General features: G+C 56.0%; 3 protein-coding genes across 3 annotated transcripts in view; 1 reads left to right on the forward strand and 2 right to left on the reverse strand.

Moving 5' to 3' along the window:
• GSE1 (Gse1 coiled-coil protein) overlaps positions 1 to 773 on the reverse strand; it is a 473,992-nt gene extending 473,219 nt beyond the window's left edge. Inside the window, exon 1 of the mRNA XM_079907158.1 lies at positions 387 to 773. The gene's annotated coding sequence lies outside the window, so the exon portion shown is untranslated. The remainder of the gene's footprint in view (positions 1 to 386) is intronic.
• CIBAR2 (CBY1 interacting BAR domain containing 2) overlaps positions 1 to 4,136 on the forward strand; it is a gene marked incomplete at both ends in the record, with an annotated part of 50,457 nt that extends 46,321 nt beyond the window's left edge. Inside the window, 3 exon segments of the mRNA XM_079907848.1 lie at positions 1,846 to 1,959; positions 3,435 to 3,533; positions 4,023 to 4,136. Coding sequence (XP_079763974.1) covers positions 1,846 to 1,959; positions 3,435 to 3,533; positions 4,023 to 4,136 — 327 coding nt within the window.
• A 4,401-nt stretch (positions 4,137 to 8,537) lies between these two features.
• KIAA0513 overlaps positions 8,538 to 17,308 on the reverse strand; it is a 58,234-nt gene continuing 49,463 nt past the window's right edge. Inside the window, exons 10-12 of the mRNA XM_079908276.1 lie at positions 15,699 to 15,779; positions 15,156 to 15,250; positions 8,538 to 14,167 (exon numbers count right to left, since the gene is read on the reverse strand). Of these exons, the coding sequence (XP_079764402.1) occupies positions 14,118 to 14,167; positions 15,156 to 15,250; positions 15,699 to 15,779 (226 nt within the window). The 3' untranslated portion in view covers positions 8,538 to 14,117. The remainder of the gene's footprint in view (positions 14,168 to 15,155; positions 15,251 to 15,698; positions 15,780 to 17,308) is intronic.

The raw sequence follows: 17,308 nt of genomic DNA on the forward strand, positions 1-17,308 counted from the left end.
TGAATGAAAGAATGAACGAACGAAGCGAGCGAAACAGTAATTACTGCTGAAGCATCCACGTTGCAGGCAGAACCTAAAAGCACCAGCAGACCACTGTCAAGCACCTGACGCTTTCGAGGCCGGCGAGAGCACACAAGGTTCTGCGCGGTCGGCGGCCAGCAGAAGCATACATTTTAACATGGGCATCCTTTAAAATTGGGGGAATTCATTTGTAAGAGACGCTTATCCAAACCTCCAAATGTTAAAAGAGATAAAAGCCCAAACTTGAAATAATCATTACCACTCTATCAGTTTTAGGTCACGATTCTAATGAAGTACCTACAAAATAACTCTCTGGCTCCTCTAAAAAGAATGTAAGCCATGCTTTCAAGCAGCGGTTCACTCACCTGAGCGCGCGTCAGAAATGCCCCGGCGGTCTCCTTAAAACGCAGACGGGGGGCACACCCTGGCGTCCCATCCAGTGGGCCTGGGTGGGCCGAAGAACGTGCAGCCTTGACAAGCTCCCAGGTGAGGCTGGTGTTGATGAGGGGCCCGCAGGTCGAGAGCCGCGGCGCTCACTGAATCTCTCGTAGGGCTTTGGGAACTGGGACCACTCCTGTCCTTCCTGTGCAGACGAATAAACTGAGGCTTGAGAGGATACGTCATTTCCTCGGGGCTACAGGCCGGCAAAGGGCAGGACGCGGCCTGTTGTTGTCACCAGCACGGCCTCCCGGGGGCAGGACGGGAGGAGGCAGGAGCCAGGGATTTCCAGCACAGTCTTTGGCCCCCTCGCCCCTTCCTTCTCCCAGGCGGCCTAGCGGCTTCCTCTGGCCCGCCTCTTCCAGGTGCTTCCCACGTGACGGGAAGAGGTGTGTCTCCAAACTGCAGGCTCCTCCCCCAACAGCAAGCCTCTTTCCTGCTGGGGCCTGCCACGGTGTAGGAGCTTGTGCTGAGCCCAGCACACAGTGGGAGCTTGTGCTGGGCCCTACACACAGTGGGAGCTTGTGCTGAGCCCAGCACACAGTGGGAGCTTGTGCTGGGCCCTACACACAGTGGGAGCTTGTGCTGGGCCCTACACACAGTGGGAGGTTGTGCTGGGCCCAGCACACAGTGGGAGCTTGTGCTGGGCCCTACACACAGTGGGAGCTTGTGCTGGGCCCTACACACAGTGGGAGCTTGTGCTGGGCCCAGCACGTAGGAGGGGACTGACACACAGTAGGAGCCTGTGCTGGACTTGACACAAAGCAGGAGTTTCCCCTCAGGTCTGGCACACAGTAGGAGCTTGTGCTGGGCCCAGCACACAGTAGAAGCCCCCACTGGAGCCGGACACACAGTAGGAGCTCTGTGAGAGCTTACTGAGCCAAGCTGAACCATCTGATCAAGAGAAGCCAACGTTTCCATCACTAATAATGTTTTGACAAGCTGGCTTATCAGGTTGTGGGCCTTCTGGGCCAGTAGCATCCCCTTCCTCTCCCATAAGACCCACTGCTAGCCCGTGGGTGACAGAGGCTGAAAGTTTGTAGCCATCAACCTGACCTCAGAATGAGAAAAGCGCAAGCTGAGTGGAGGAGCCCAGGTTGACAGAGCTGAGAAAAGGATGCCCCTCAGAAAGTCCACAAGGCCTCACACATTTCTGGAACAATCTCTGTGCAAGGCAGCTTTTGAACTATGGGAATGCATTATCTGTTCAAAAAGAATAAATTAATTAGAAATAATATATTGAAATTCCACACCTAGGACCTTCCCTGCAAAGACAACTAAGCCCTCGCCCACACACACACACCCCCAATTGGTCCATGTCGAGATGACCCCAGGACAGTCCTTCTGACAGTGTTACTTATGTGACCTGGGCGTCTCTCCCCATAGAAAATTTTTTCGGACTTTGTGACCATTGAGATGGTCTTCCACGCCAAAGCGGTGGAGGTGTATTCCAGTGCCTTCCAGACCCTGGAGAGCTACGACCTGGAGAGAGATCTGGAGGTGGGTCACGGACATCTCATCTCCTATTTGGGGGGTGGGGCTGAATTGGAGGTGGTTTTTGTCTTTTTTTTTTTATTGAAGCCTAGTTGATTTACAATGCTGTGCTAATCTCTTCTGTACAGCAAAGTGCCTCCGTTTTACACATATGACATTCTTTTTTAAAATATTCTTTGCCATTATGGTTTATCCCAGGAGATCCAATATAGTCCCCTGTGCTCTACAGTAGGACCTTGTTGTTTATCCATTCTATATGTAATAGTTTGCATCTGCTAATCCCAAACTCCCAGTCCATCCCTCTCCCTCCCACCCTCCCCCTTGGCAACCACAAGTCCCCAGAGGTGGGGAATTTCCCCAACACCTTCTCTCTCTGGACCATCCACGTTCATGACCATCACCTGGGTGCTTAAAAACAAATGAATCAACAACAACAAGCATCGCCAGGCTGATGCCTGCTGACAAAGTGCTTATTACCCACACCTGATGTGATGAGGATCTAGAAAAAGCCATCTGAGTTATCTCTAATGTGCTGCATCACACCTCGTGGTGTAAAGCAGCGGTCGTTTACCGGGATTATCTTCCGTGGCTCTAGGGTTGCTGGGTTCAGCTGGGCTGTCCTCACTCCGGTCTTTCAGCCAATCCGTAGCTGGGGCCGGAGCTGTTTCCAAGGCCTCCTCGCCCGTGTGTGGTAGATGATGGCTGTCATCTGGGTCCAGGATGGGCCACGTGATTCGCAGAGTTCAGGGCAAAATGAAGACGTGGGCCCTTTGTTCAATAATTATTAACAATTCCAAGATGGCAGAGTCCTTCTGAGCTGGGGGCCCTGGGTGACTGCATGAGCTGTACCCCAGTGAGGCCCATCCCGTCTGGGTCTGCAGTGGGGTCTGCAGCCTGAATAACTGCCCACGGCCTCTCCATGGGGCGTGGACTTCCTCACAGCATGGCAGCTGGTCCAAGAGTGAGCATCAGAGAATTACACTGTGTCACCTTCCGTGACCTCAGCTCCGAAGAAACTGAGCATCCTGTCTGCCACACTCTGTTCCTTAGAAGTGCGTCACTAAGGCCATATTCAAGGGGAGGAGAATTACAGTCCAGCTCCTGACGGGAGAAGTGTCAAAGCATTTGTGAATGAGCTTTAAAACCATCTTAGGAGGGTCAGTGAAGGTTGGCTGGGCTCTGGTGCGTTCACTCAACTCTATTTCGGTCGGGGGGCAGTGTGATCTCTAATCTCTCTGCATGACTATGGACATGTTACCGTGCCTCTGGGCCTCAGTTTTCCCATCTGTAAAATGGGATGACAATGCCCACTTACCGCTCTGCAGTAGATCATAAGGAATAAGAAACAGGAGACTCCTAGGCGGACCTGGCGTAGGTGGGGGTCCCTGCAGTTACCTGGGCACCGGCTTCTCGTCCCGCGTCTTTCTTTCCCGCTGGCACCCCTTTCTTTGTGTCCTGACCGGATCCAACCCTCCTGGCAGGATTTTAGAGCCAAGATGCGTGGAGTTCATGGGCGTTATGACGCTCGGCTGCTCACGGACACCACCCTGCCCCCGGCCGTCCCGTGGTTTCTCGTCCAGGTGAGCACTGGGGGTGGGGTGTAACACCTGTGACAAGGTGAAGAGACCAGAGACCAGAGGCCGGCTGAGAACTCGGGTCTGAGAAGGGAGTGCTGCTTGGGGAGTGGGAGGGTGGCCCTGAGTCTGACCCAGACCTGCCTGAAGCAGACTCAGGGAACCACAGTGTGGTGAGGGGCGTCTCATGCTTTCTGAATAATTCTCTTGAAAGGCAGTGGAGGAAGTATGGTCCCCAGCCAGATTGCCTGTGTCCAAACCCACTGCTCCCAAGCTGTGTGACCCGGGGAAAGTTCCTTAACCTCTCTGTGCCTTAGATTCCTCACCTGCAAAGTGGGGCCAATGATAGTAACCCCCTCAAAGGGCTGTGGCATTAGGCGAACACATCTACCCGAAACATTCAGGAAACGATGCTTGTCACTGTCATTATTATTATCGCTGTTGTTGCTGTGATGGTGATGATGATTCTGTTGTTGTTGTATTTCTTTTATTTAGAGCACCCAGAGCACCATACGGAGCCAGAGAAAAGAAGCAGCCAGTGAGGACAGGTCTGCCGAGGAGGACCCCGTGGAGGACCTCAGGGGACAGGGGAAGGGGCTGCATCGCTAGGACGAGAACTCCCCAGTCAGGAAAAGGGCGCTGAGGCTGGATGCTCGGAGGCTCTGCCGTGTGCAAGTCCCGTGTCCTCTGAGTCCCGCTTTCCTCATCTGTCTGGCAGGAATCACATCACTCAGCTCATAGGCTGCTCTGGGGATCAGGGTGCCCAGAAGGACACCTGGTACATAGCAGGTGTTCAATAAACGTGGGCGCATCTCACCCTGACTCCTGCTGGGTCTCATTTCCTGTCTTACGACTGGGCTTCTGGGTGTTTAAGCCCGTGTGAACGTGTGTTACGGAACCAAACTCGGGTCCATTTGCCTGTGTGCAGTAAAGCCAATTTACTGCCACCGGGTTGCAGTGAAGGAAAGGGAAGGATTTGTTGCGGGCGCCAAGCAAAGAGTCCAGGCAGCTGGTGCTCAAAAGGTCCCAACTTCCCGACGACTTTCAGGAAAGGTTTTTAAACACAGGGTGAGGGAAGGAGACTGTGGGGCGCGTTATCAGCTCTCGGACATTTTTCTTTTATTCTTTTTTTTTTTTTCGGCTGTACCGTGCGACTTGTGGGATCTTAGTTCCCCAGTCAGGGATCGAACCCGGGCCCCCTGTAGTTGAAGCGCAGAGTCCTAACCGCTGGACCACCAGGGAAGTCCCTTGTGGACATTCTTCTGATTGGCTGGTGGTGAGGTAACTGGGCAGCATCCAGTTAACTTCTTCCACCTGTGGGGTTTCCGTACCTGCAAAACAGCTCAAAGGACATGGCGCAGGATATTATCTAGAGCCCTTGAGGAGGAACTAAAGGTCCTTGGCTTTGTTTAATGGCTGAACTCTTATTATTTTGTCTGGCTTGACTATTTTCCTTAGCTTCTGCATTTTCTCATTTCTCTGATTAAATTTATTCTTTGGAACTCGGGGAACTAGCCTAGGAGGCTAAAGTTTTTCTACAAACAAGAGTCAGGTGGAGGACATTGGGTGGGTCTGTCCCGGGAAAGCCCCACAGAGTCCTTATTGGTTGCAGGTGAATCATCTCCCAGGGCTGTCCTAACACAGCACCACACACTGGGGGCTTCAAACCACAGAAATCTATTCTCCCTCAGGCTGGACTCCAAGGTCAGGGTGCTGGCAGGTCTGGTTCCTTCTGGGGTCTGTTTCCCCTTTTTATAAGGACACCAGTCATAGGATCAGGGGTCCACCCCATTCATCCTAACTAAATATATCTGCAAAGACTCTATTTCCAAATAAGGTCACATTGTGAGTATGGGGAGTTAGGACTTCAACACATGAGTTTTGGGGACGCAATTCACCCAAACCATAGGGACGTGATGTGCGGGGATGACCTTGGAACCAGGGACACATCACAAAAGTGGAGGAGGGGTGGGAGTCCGCAGGCTCGGCCGCCTGCCCGCCTGGGCCCCCTGGGTGTGCACATTTGGGGAGCAAATTCCTGATGGTGGCTGGGGGCATCTGAGCTCTGGGTCACTCGGCTCTCAGCACACCTCCTGCTGCCTCCTAGACACCTCTGCCAGGGAGAGGACGTCCTGCAGCCGTTCAGGATAAACACTACGCTCTGGAGCCAGCTAGCCCCTGATTTCATTCCCCACTGCGGGTACCACGATTTCCTCCTCAGCAAAGTGGTGAACAAAACCTTCCTCGCGGGTGTGGTGAAAAGGGAACCCTCCTACACTGCTGGAGGGAATGTATCATAAACTGGTGCAGCCACTATGGAAAACAGTGTGGAGGTTCTTTAAAAAATAGTGTTACCATAGGATCCAGCAATCCCACTCCTGGGCATGTATCTGGAGAAAACTAATTCAAGAAGATACATGCACCCCAAGGTTCTTTGCACACTATTTACAATAGCCAAGATATGGAAGCAACCTAAATGTCCACTGACAGATGAATGGATAAAGATGTGGTACCTACATGCAATGGAATACTACTCAGCCATAAAAAAGAATGAAATAATGTCATTTGCAGCAACATGGATGGAACTGGAGATTATCACCCTAAGTGAAGTAAGTCAGACAGAAAGACAAATATCATATGATATCACTTACATGTGGAATCTAAAATACGACACAAAGGAACTTATCTACGAAACAGAAATAGACTCACAGACGTAGAAAACAAACTTATGGTTACCAAAGGGTTAAGGGGGGGTGGCATAAATTAGGAGTATGGGATTAACAGATACACACTGCCATATATAAAATAGATAAACAAGGTCCTACTATATAGCACAGGGGTATCTTGTAATAACATATAATGGAAAAAAATATGAAAAAGAATATGGATATGTACAACTGAATCACCTTGCTGTACACCAGAAGCTAACACAACATTGTAAGTTAGCTATATTTCAATAAAAAATTAAATTAAAAAAAACCCAAACCTTTCTCATGGGATCATTGCAGGATTAACGTCTTCGCCACAGTGACTTTTATTTCCCAAAATGCAGCTCCAAGGCACCTCCTCAGGGAAGCCCACCCTGATTCAACCAGGAAGGACACTCACTCCAAAAATAACTAAAACATTCTATATTTCCTATATAATAATTTATAAAATAACCTTATCGTAGATTGTATTATATATCATCACATTTACAGTATATATTTTATGTTGTATTTTTATACTCTAAGCATTTATATGTGTGCACATGCACGCACAGACAGACACACACAAATGTACCTTTTTTGAACCTCAGTTGTGTCTGAACCCCACTGATAGTTTCTGAAGGAAAAGGACCTTGCTTCTTCATCTTGTGGTCCTGGAGCCTGGTGGCGCCTGGCACACAGTAGGTGCTCATTAAAGGTAAGTTGACGGCACAAGGGGCCTCTCCCCTCCCTCTCTGGCCCCAGCACGCCGAAGAGACCAATTGTTCCCAATTCCAGGGTTGGACATCGGCCAGGAGCTTCCCTGGCTCTCTCTGTGTGCATGGTCGCTTGGGAGTAGGGACAAAATTCCTAGCGCCTCTCTTTGGGGCCCAGGAGGTGGGAGGTGGGGTGAGCAGGGGTGGAAGGAGCATAACTTTTGGGGTCTCTTCCTTTCAGAGTCCCAGGCATTGAGGACAAACCCACCCCACTGCTTCCCAGCGCAACTCGCGCAGGATCTGAGCACAGGAGAAAAGAGAGCACCTGCGGTCACTTCCTGGGACATTAAAAGGTGACTTCGTTAGTGAGAGGCTAGTTCCAAATATGGAAAGAGGGGAGATGCTTCTTTCGGGGAGCCAGAGCATTTGTGGCACTGCGCAGGGGAGGTGGCTGCAGGCAGAGGTGCTCGGCACGAACTTAAGGGACAAGACTGTTACCATGGTCAGGGTGCCCCGGAAGCCTCAGCACCGTTTTAAGCGTCAATAAAGTCAGAAGTAGAAAGGTGACAATTTACAAAGGAACACGATGTGAATGCCTAATTGGTTAAATTTCTTTTATATTTAGTGTCATGAATTTTGAAGAGTATGTTTTAAATGGATTCCTATAAAATTTAGAGAGAAGTTTGGTCGTTTTTCTTTTTCCTTTAATGGGCGGGACCCTTCCTACAGGTGCAGCTCCCAGGTTGATTTATTTCCTCATTGGGACAAGGAGGAAAGAGATTAGAGTGAGAAGCACGTTTGCATTTCTCGCAGGAACCGCCTCAGATGGGTGATGTTTTCCCTCCCATTATATGGATGAAGAAACTGAGGTTCAGAAAACAATTTGGCAAAAGGCACGCAGTGGGTTGGTGGGGAGGTAGAACGGGACCCAGGCTCGGGTCCCCGTGCTCTTCAGAATCCTTGCTGCCTTCAGAGGGGTCCTTCCCTGTCACCAGGAGTTGCCTCTGAATCCAGCCCCTGGCCTTCAGCTGCTGGACTCTCCTGGCACCTGAGGAAAAGTCAGGTGTGAAGGCTTCTACCACCCGGGCCGGTCCTCCAGGCTGGGTGGGAGAACCAGAGACAGGGCGGTCCGGCCCCTGCCCCACCGAGCATCAGGGCACATACCCCAGCCCATCTCAGGTGGCCAGGCCAGGGCTGGGGGACCTGCCTGCACCTTCGCCCCGGGAACCATCCCACCCGGGGCCCCTGGAACTGAGTCCACTTCTCCAGGTACCAAGGACACTTCTTCTAGGCCCTGTGCTGGTCCTCAGGCTTACCTCCCGGATCTGTTAGTCTGGAGAGTTAGAACATGGCTATTGACCTCTTATAATCAGAAAAAAAGAAAGCCCAACATTTCACAAAATACATCTGTCAAACCAAGTTGTAAGGGATGATGAAGGTGTCCTGTGTGTGTCAGGCGGGGGTGGTAATCGCGTTCTACTCACAGCCCCCCGACCCCCAAAAGCAAGAAGTGAGGCAGCTGTGGCTCAAAGGCAAGACCAGGATATCAGCTGGAAGGGGCTGGAGGCATCCTGGAGGCCAAGGCCCCTCCGTTCACTAACACACCCCGGCGGTGACTCAGCGGACACTCCCTCTGCCCATCGGTTTGGCCACGACACACACACACGTCTGCACAGGACCCAGCTGCTTAGCCTAAGTGGGGAGAACGTCTATTTGACCCCAGAAAAAAGGTGTTTTCTCTGTCATCACTGAGAAGATTGTAAATTCTGTAAAAAAAAAAAAAAAAAATGTGCTCACGGACATGTGAAAACAAAAATTCAACAGACTGACTTCTTTTTTTTAAGAATTTATTTCGGTTTCTGCCTTCGGACAATCTGAGGTGAAATATATAGACGGTGTTTTTTTTCTTCACAGGAAACAGCTTTGATTTTAGCACTGTTCTGAGAGCTCGACCTTGAAACTTTCTCCACCTGAAAATATAGTTTGTAGAACGTCGCCTCGTGGGACACGAAATCGCGTAAGTGTACATATAACATACCTGCGTCGCGGACCCCGGCTTCTGGGCCACTAAGGGCAATGCGTGGGCATGGCCAAGGCAAGTTCAGGTCCGAGACCAATGGGTGGAAGAGAAACAGGGGAGGCACGTGGGAGACCCTCCTGAAGCCCCAGAGGCCACAGTTAGAGCCACGAGGCTCTCGAGCTGACACGTCTTAAGGGGAGGTACCTGCCATTTGAGTTCGAGCCTTTCCTACTGTTCAGATGGTTGGCCCGTCCATCTCAAGGCGTCCACGGGAACCTAAGCAAGCCTCCAGCACAGGGACAGATCAGGGCCCGCATGTGCAGCCTGTGTGTGGGAACCGGGCCTGCTGAGCGCTTCCCTTTCATTTCCGCGAGTGCACCGTCCAGGACCAAGGTGGGGACAGGCACAGCCCCCCGGGGTCCGAGGGGCATCACAGCAGCGGGAGCCCTCCTTCCAGCTCAGCGACCCCGTCTGTGCTGCTCAGGAGGGCGCCAAGCGACAGCGCCCTGGTCTGACCCTGCGGGACAAGCGAGGATGCAGGGTCCCCCCCGCCTGCACAGAGTGATGGGAAGACGGGCAAACCCAGACCGTCCTGACTCGCTCCTGGAAATGACAAGGTGTTCCTTCTCCAATAGTAACCGAGAACTCTAGAGCGGGAGCAGTGTCCCCTTGACTCCTGGGGACACAGCCAGGGGGAAGGTTCCCCCCCGCAGCCCTTCACTCATCTCAAGCTCAGACAGACCAGCCAACGCAGGGACACAGGCCAGCGCCAGGACACCCAGGGACAAGGTAGGCCGGCCACCCGAGGCGCTTGCTGGAGAGGGACTGCAGGGAGATGGCGGCAGAACGAGGCCGGGGGGCCCGGCCACGCGGAGGGTCTTGGCGTCGAGGGTGCTCCTGGGTGGGAAGCATCTGGAGAACCCACACAGGCCTGTTTCCGGCCGCCGGGCGACAAGGACGTACTGGGACATGTGACTTGACTAAGGCCTGGCTCCAGCCCAGGTCTGAACGTCGCACACCAGCCAGTTAGGGGCACTTGTCACCGATGCCATTCCCCTGTACGAACGCAGCTTCAAAGGCTTTTCTAGCGAAACTCCCCCTCAAGAATCGTAAAAAGGGATCAGGGATTTGCAGGAAGACGGGGAGATGGCTGAGTGGCAGAAACAGTGGTTCAAGGAAACTAAAAGGCCGGGGGTGGGGCGCTGCGAGAAGAACCCCGGGACCGAGGGGCCGTGGGCCCCCAGCCCCGCAGCTCTGCCTGTGGCTGAGGAAGAGGGTGGCCAGGGGGTGACAAGCCTGGCACCGCCCGGCTGCTACCCCTCCCCCGAGGCTGGTGCCGGGCCCTTCTCCGCCTGCTTCCCAAGCTCCCTGCTGTTCTGGCAAATGGCTCAGGCCCCTGGCTGCCCAGCTGTCTCAATTGTAGGTGATTTGGCCATAGAGCTGATCTAACCGCACCGACCTGCTGGGATCCCCACTCGCTGAAAAGCCAACTCGTCGGGGTGCAGCTACGCCCAGGAAGGTCAGGCTTGTAGCTGCAGCCCTGACTGCTGGTCACGGTCACCTGGGTTCAACAAAACTCCTCGCAAGCCCCTTTGTGGCGTAAACACTGCGCTTCTCACACTGGGAGGCTGCAATACCAAGTGCTCTGGGCGATAAACCAACCCACTTAAAACAGCCGACGGAAAAGCAACCCTCAAGCCTGCCACCTCTCCACGGCAATGAACTTCACCGTCTAACCGGGCAGGGAGAGGTGAGTACGGGCTCCACTGGTTCCAGCTCCCGGGAAGGAGGAAAGAGAAAGGTCAGGCGGCACCTCTGACTCCAGTCCTGGGTCTCTGCCCTAAACCCAGCGTGGGGCTTGCCCGTGACCCTGACCGTCCCGGGTTTCACTGGAGCACAAAACTCGCGAACTGGACTCTCTCCAGCCCTCCTTTTGGCAACTTAAGAGCTCCTTGGTCTGCTTTTTTCCCCTTTCGGCGATAGGAAAATCACGGTCTACTCCCTTTCACTGTACAAAGAACTTACAATATCAGAACTTGGTTCTCCTGCCTTTGATTAAACGCGCACACACGGTAGATATAATCTGAATACCAGCACAGCCCCTCTTAAACATCTAACAATATTGCTAAAACTGCAACAAAGGCTGAAGACGTACAAAGCACATCTCGACACCATCCTATTTCCAAAGCAGGGTACTTTTCACTTGGGAGAATTAGCTGTTTTTGGCTCATTACGATTCACATAGCCCTGAAGGGCAGACAGCAGGAGACTGAAATGCCATTGCTAACGCAGGCCTTCGAAGCTCCTGGCTCGGGACCCTGAACCTACTGGGACTGGAAACTCTCCTCGTGGATATGACCCGACGCTTCCTGCCCCGAGTCTAAGGGTCCTGAGTTTACAGGGGAGGCCACCAGAGCTCTTTCTCCGAAGCCTCCTGTGTGTACGGCGGGGTGAGACTTCTCCGCCCTGGGACCTGAGAGCCCGCCCTGTGTCTGTCTGCTCGGAGCGGGCCTCGGAGGGAAGATCGTGCCACAGAGAGAGGAAACGTCAGCGAGGCAGGCTGCCGGCTCCTGCTAGGCACGCCGTGCGTCCTCCGGGTGACAGTGGTCAGACACTCCGAGGTGAAATGCTCAGCCAAAGGCAGACGCCACCAGGACACAGCAGGACAGCCTCAGAGCCACCCCGACACTGGTCACTCCACGAGGCCCACGGTCTCCGGCAGTGTCCCCTCGTAGGGCTGAAAGCAACAGGCAGCACTTCCGGGGTCAGACTCCACTCTTAGGAGCTAGATTTACACAAACCAGGGGAGAGGAAAAAACCCAAAGCAACCCTTCCTTCTACCTTCAACTGCTATTTCAAGAGGCCTGTATGGGAAAAAAAAAGGTCTCAAGATCATCTTGAAGCTAAAGCGCCTGGAAAAGCCCCAAGAAGTCAAAGCTGCATTTTTCCTTCCAAGGCTGCACGGGCCCTCCCGCCCCACCCTGTGGGGAGAGAGCCGCCAGCTCCCCAGCACCCCTGGGAAGACCCAGAACCTACTGTCTCCCTCCAGAAATCAGACTGGATTGAACGTCCGTACAAAAATCTTCTATGTACAAGGATAAGTCTTTTGGGCACCTTTAGAAAAAAATCTTAATGCCTTTCAACTAACCACTAAGAAAGCCAACGACACGCGGCCACAGGGGGAGAGCCCTGCGAGGGCACGTGGCCCGGCTCCCGTGGGGGGTGGGGGGAGCACAGCACACGCGGGGGTCGTCGCTGAACGTCTCAGGAGGGGCTGCGTCATCCTCAGGAGGCGCTGGAGGAGGGGCCCGCGCACCCGTCAGCTGCATGTGATTTCTCTGAAACGCGTTCCAGAGAGACCCGTCCTATCACTGGGCCCAGCATCGGGCGGAGGCGCTCCGGCCCGTGTGACCCGCCCCGCACGGGACAGGCAAACTGGCGACACAGCTGTGCTTTGTTTAGTGACACGGCCAGAGAGGCTGCCACCACACACACACACACACACGCACACGCACACACGCACACGCACACACACGCACGCGCCATTGCGAAAACAGCAGGGTTTCTGAAGCCCCAGCCCCCCAGGTCTCCCGGAGGAGCAGCTCACGCCGGCGCACTCGGGTCCTGCCGTGTTTCCTGTCATCTCTCTTACGATCACCCGGATGTGCGTTCCTCGGCTCAACCAACGCACGCTCTGCTCTGGAACATTCCAGGGAGGCATCCCCCACGAGGGGAAACTTGGAGGGCCGGAGGGCTGGGTATCTGGCGTGTGCTTGTCATGCTGGAGGAGGTGCAGCGGGGACACGGGACGAAGGACCAAGGCGGGAAGGACGGAGCCCCGCTGGCCTCGTTGTCAGCGCCCAAGAGCTGGGGCTGGGGCGGGGGAACCGGGCTCGCCAGGGAAGCTGCTGGCAGGCTGGAGGCCTGCTGGCCAGACTGCAGTCCCTTGGGCTGGTCAGCTGTGCCTGGTACAAACCTGGGGGGAAGAGCCCCGGCTCCCGGCACCTGAGACGGCGAGGGGGTGTCCGCAGAGTCCGCAGGAAAGTGGTCCAAGGGCTCGGGTGGCGGAAGGTACAGGCTTCCCCAGGCGGCCGGGGTGGAGGGCCCGACCCTCCGAAGCCCCGCTACCCCGCCTCACACAGTCACCGCCACAAGCGGCCTCTGCCACGGTGCCTGTAACGCTGACACAGATTCTTTTGTCTGTTTTGAAATAAAGGGCAGCACTGTCTGCTTTCAGAAAGGGCAGTTGTCCTGAAGCCGCTGAAGAAGCTTCTCTTGTCTGTGCTTGTCACGGGACTGATGGCCCCGAGCTACTCCCAGGGAGCAAGGGGCGGAAGCGTCTCCACTCCAGAAGGAAGCTGTCGGCTGCGCAGGGACATCTCAGACAGCCTGACACAGACACCTGAGTGCTACGTGGGTCCAACACAGCCACTCGGAGCCGTGCCGTCTCCCGGCGCCCACACCCCTGACCGTGGCCGGGCCTTCTGCAGCCGGGAAGGCACGTCCTCTGCCCCGGTCTCTCTCCCGTCCTGGAATAGGGGGTCTCCCTCTCCTCCTGGAGCTTCCTGGGACTCCCGTCCCTGCTGCACGGAGAGGGGACCCGGAAAAGAGCCAGCACCAGCCGTGGACCGACACTCAGAGGCCCCCGCCCCCTCTGCTTGGTCCCCGCTCCGCAGGAACCCCACTGTGGGAGGAACCCCATCCCACCCTGCCGGGGGGCCCCCAATCATCACTCCTGACTGCCCTGTGTCACTGGCGTGTGCCACCCCACAGCTGCCCTTCCCTACCCTCCCATGTGCGCCCCAGCCTCTCCCGCAGGAGGCTACGATGGACACCGGCCCATCGTGGACCCAACATCCTCCCTCCTGCGCCCCCTCGGTCCCACGTCGCAGGTCTGCCACTCGGGGATATGGAAAGTCACCTCGGTGTTAGCTGTGTAATCCCAGAGACACTTTGGCACGCAGGTGGGGGAGCAGACACAGGCAGAGGGGAGGCAGGGAAAACGGGCAACCAGATTCTTCTAGCCGCTAGTTCTAGGGCGGTGGGGGGCGCCTCTGGGTGCTGCCAATGTCATGCGGGGGCGGGGGGGTGACAGCCAGCCGTGGGCCCGGGAGGGAGGCGCGCACCCACAGTCCTCCTGGGGGAGCCTCGGGCCAACTGCCGCGGCCTACTCGGCGGCCATCTGCTCGATGTGGTCAGTCAGCAGCTTGTACTGCTCTGGAAGAGAGAACAACGTTATTCCCCGTGAGAGAGACGGCGACACGGACGGGCAGGTCCTTCTCATTCGGGGTGACGGCAAAGCAGGCCCTCCCGGGCATGGCGAGTGTGGGCTTCCGAAGGAGTGCCCTCGGCCTGGCAGTGGGCTCCGTGGAGCCGGGATGCATCTTCCCGTGGCAACGACGCGCCACAGGGCAGCCCCGCAGGCCCCCAGGAAGCCTGGTGTGGGCAGATGAACCCTGTCACGGGAGCCGGGCGTGGGTCCTGGAGGCCATGCAGGGGTCACGTGGTGGAGGGCACAGTGTTCCTGCCCTGTGACGAGTGGTGGGGCTGGTGACAGCACTTTGAGATTTTCCGGGGGCACCGCCTGAGGCCACCCGTCCTTGGCCCTCTTTAACTCGGTCCAGGATGGAGTTTTATTTGTAAACAATATCGATCTGTACAAATCTATGTCTAAGTGGAAGAGTTTTCAGGGGACACGCAGGAAGCATCTTGTAGCACGTGGGATGACGCCTAAAGGCCAGCTGTCGATCAGGGAAGCTGACATCAGCAACGTGGCCCCTCCCGTTACAGAAGCCAGAGATGCCGCAAAGACCTCAAGACCCCCGCCGCTCCCCCGGGACCTGCGGCCACGTGTCATTCAAGCAACGAAGACAGGCCATGTGGTGGCCATTTAGACGGAGGGGCAACTCAGCGCCAGAGTCTGCCCATTTTCAAGGTCAGAGTCTGAGCACCAAGTTATATCTTTTCCTGGGCCCTGTCTGTAAGCACTGACCTGGTGGGCCCCGCACCATCCTGCCCCACGTGGGCAAGCCCTACCTAGCAGAACTGGGTCTCCAAGGGGAAGGAAGAGTGTCCCGCGCATGCAGGCCGACAGGAACGTTTAATGTCCCGTGGGTAATTACAGCAGGGACAGTCCTCTGAGCCGGGTGGGGATTCCAGCACGCAGCGCACTCGCCCCCAAAACCCCGGCCCTGCCGCCACTCACCCTCATCCAGGTTGCCAATCACCGCCTGCTTCTTCAGAAAGTCGTTGCACAGCTTCTTGTTCAGCCCGAACGCCAGCATGTTGTGCGTGAACGTGCTGGGGGGACACGGCTGTGAGCTGGCAGCCCTCCCGCCTCCCGAGGGGAAGGGAGCCGGGGCCCGACATGCAACCCACCGGGCCGGGGAATCGATAGAAAGATGTAAAACCAAATCGCCTCATCGGCCAGCCCTGCTCACCATGAAACCGTGTTAGGGGCGGACTAATTAGGAACCGGAGTCAAGGCCAAGTGGAGCGAATCGTGTGCTTCTGAGCCATTTAAGAACGCACAGTGGTCGTGACACTGAGTCGGGGATGTGTGACGTCATAAGGGTGGCGCTCCCCCAGCAGAGCCCCCGGGTAGGAGCGTCTCACCCGGCGGTCCCTCCTCACACCGCCCTGCTTGCTCATCTCCTGGGTGACCCGGAGTGGGCGTGGCCCCGTCCGGGTCATAGGGCGGGGCCGGGGGGGGCGGGGGGGCGGGGGGCAGGCCGGCCCTGGCGCTCACCCCAGCTGCCCGAAGGTGATGTTCTCGTTGAACCGTAGGCTGTCGTCCCGCTCCTCCTGGGTCATGTGGCACCACCTCTCTCTGCAAGCACAGGAGGGGCAGCGGAGGGGCTTCAGAGCCCACATCCCCGCCGCTTGGCCCCCTCCTGCTCTGACCCACAGGTGCTGGCCTCCCTGACAGAGAGGGGACACCTCTGCCGAAGAGCTGCTGGCGCTGCTTCTAGGAAGCCTGACCGAAGGCTGCCCCTCTGCCTGGGGGCCCGAGACCCACACTCATCACCTTCTCCTGGCGGAGACAAGGCTCAGGACCCAGAGACAATGTGCGCTGAGCGGCTGCCCGGAACATTCTCCGGGAGACGAGAACGCTGCCCCCACATCCTTCTCTAAGGTTCAAGGACACGGAGGCCGAGGCCCGTGTCACCGGTGGGGAGGCGTGCCGAGAAGCCGGCGGAGCAGGGGTCAGGAGCCCAGCGAGCGTCTGCGGCCTCTGACCACACGCGGCCCATCAGGCCGGCCCGCCTCTGCCGTTCACTGTGCTCCCAGGCTGCCTCGTAGGGCGCGGGGACGGGCCCGTGAGCACGGAGAAGACGGAACAGAGCCTCTCAGCGAAGCCGGGAACCCAACGAGGAGGGACCACGGCCCGTGAGGCTCCACGTGCTCTCCGTGAAGCAGCGCGGGGCTCAGGGTTCGGGCAGGGAAGGTGCGCTTTTGAGCTCTTTTTGAGCTCGGTGTCCCTGACTGAGAGCGAACGCCGCCCCATCCTGCAGGGCGTCAGCCCCTCCCCTTACGGCCAAGCACCCTTGTCCCCAGGGGCCCAGGACCGTCAGCCACTGCACCACTCCACCTCCACCCCCCGGGGCATGGGAGCCGCGTGGCCACCTGAGAAGTGAGCAGATGCCTATTTCCCCTTAAAAATTACACTCTGGACAAGGAGTCTGACTAAAACAGGGCTGAGAGGAAAAAGACAAAAGAAAAGGGAGAGAAGAGGCAGTATGAGGGGGTGAGGGGTCAGGGCGATGGAGAAGCTGAAAGAAGAGGAACAAAACCAACAACATCGACTCTTAACTCCTCTCTCCCCTCCCAGCCCAGGGAGGCTACTGGTGCCGCTGCAGCTGAGCGGGAGCCATGGGACACCAGGGCGCAACAGAGGCGGCACTGTCAGTCTCCCAGTCTCCTCATGCTGACAGGACACCCACGAAGACACCTGGAATGTGCTTCCAGGCACTATGCTAATCCTATGCCATGTTCCTTCCCATCCTTTTTCCCTGAGTGGTCACCCTTGGAATCGTCCAGCCACATAAACTCCCACACCACCACCAGGCTCGCTGGGTACTGTTGCACAGGTTGTGCACTGCACAACCCCAGACCATGTGGAAGTGGCTCCCTCGCAGGCGTGCAGCACAGCAGCCCTGACCCAGATGAGGAGGTCAGTCCTCTTGCTGTGGCGAGGACTAGAGTTGGGACATTTTATCTGATCTCTGAAGAAATAGGTAGAAGGTCATTTGGGATCAGGGGATGCCTACCAACAAATCGATTCCTTAACATTGAGTTCAGCACCCAATACTGGTCGAGGTCTAATACCCCAGGAGGGCAGATCGTGTGTCTACATTG

The sequence above is a fragment of the Stenella coeruleoalba genome (assembly GCF_951394435.1).
Source record: "Stenella coeruleoalba genome assembly, chromosome: 20".
Classification (NCBI taxonomy): domain Eukaryota; kingdom Metazoa; phylum Chordata; class Mammalia; order Artiodactyla; family Delphinidae; genus Stenella; species Stenella coeruleoalba.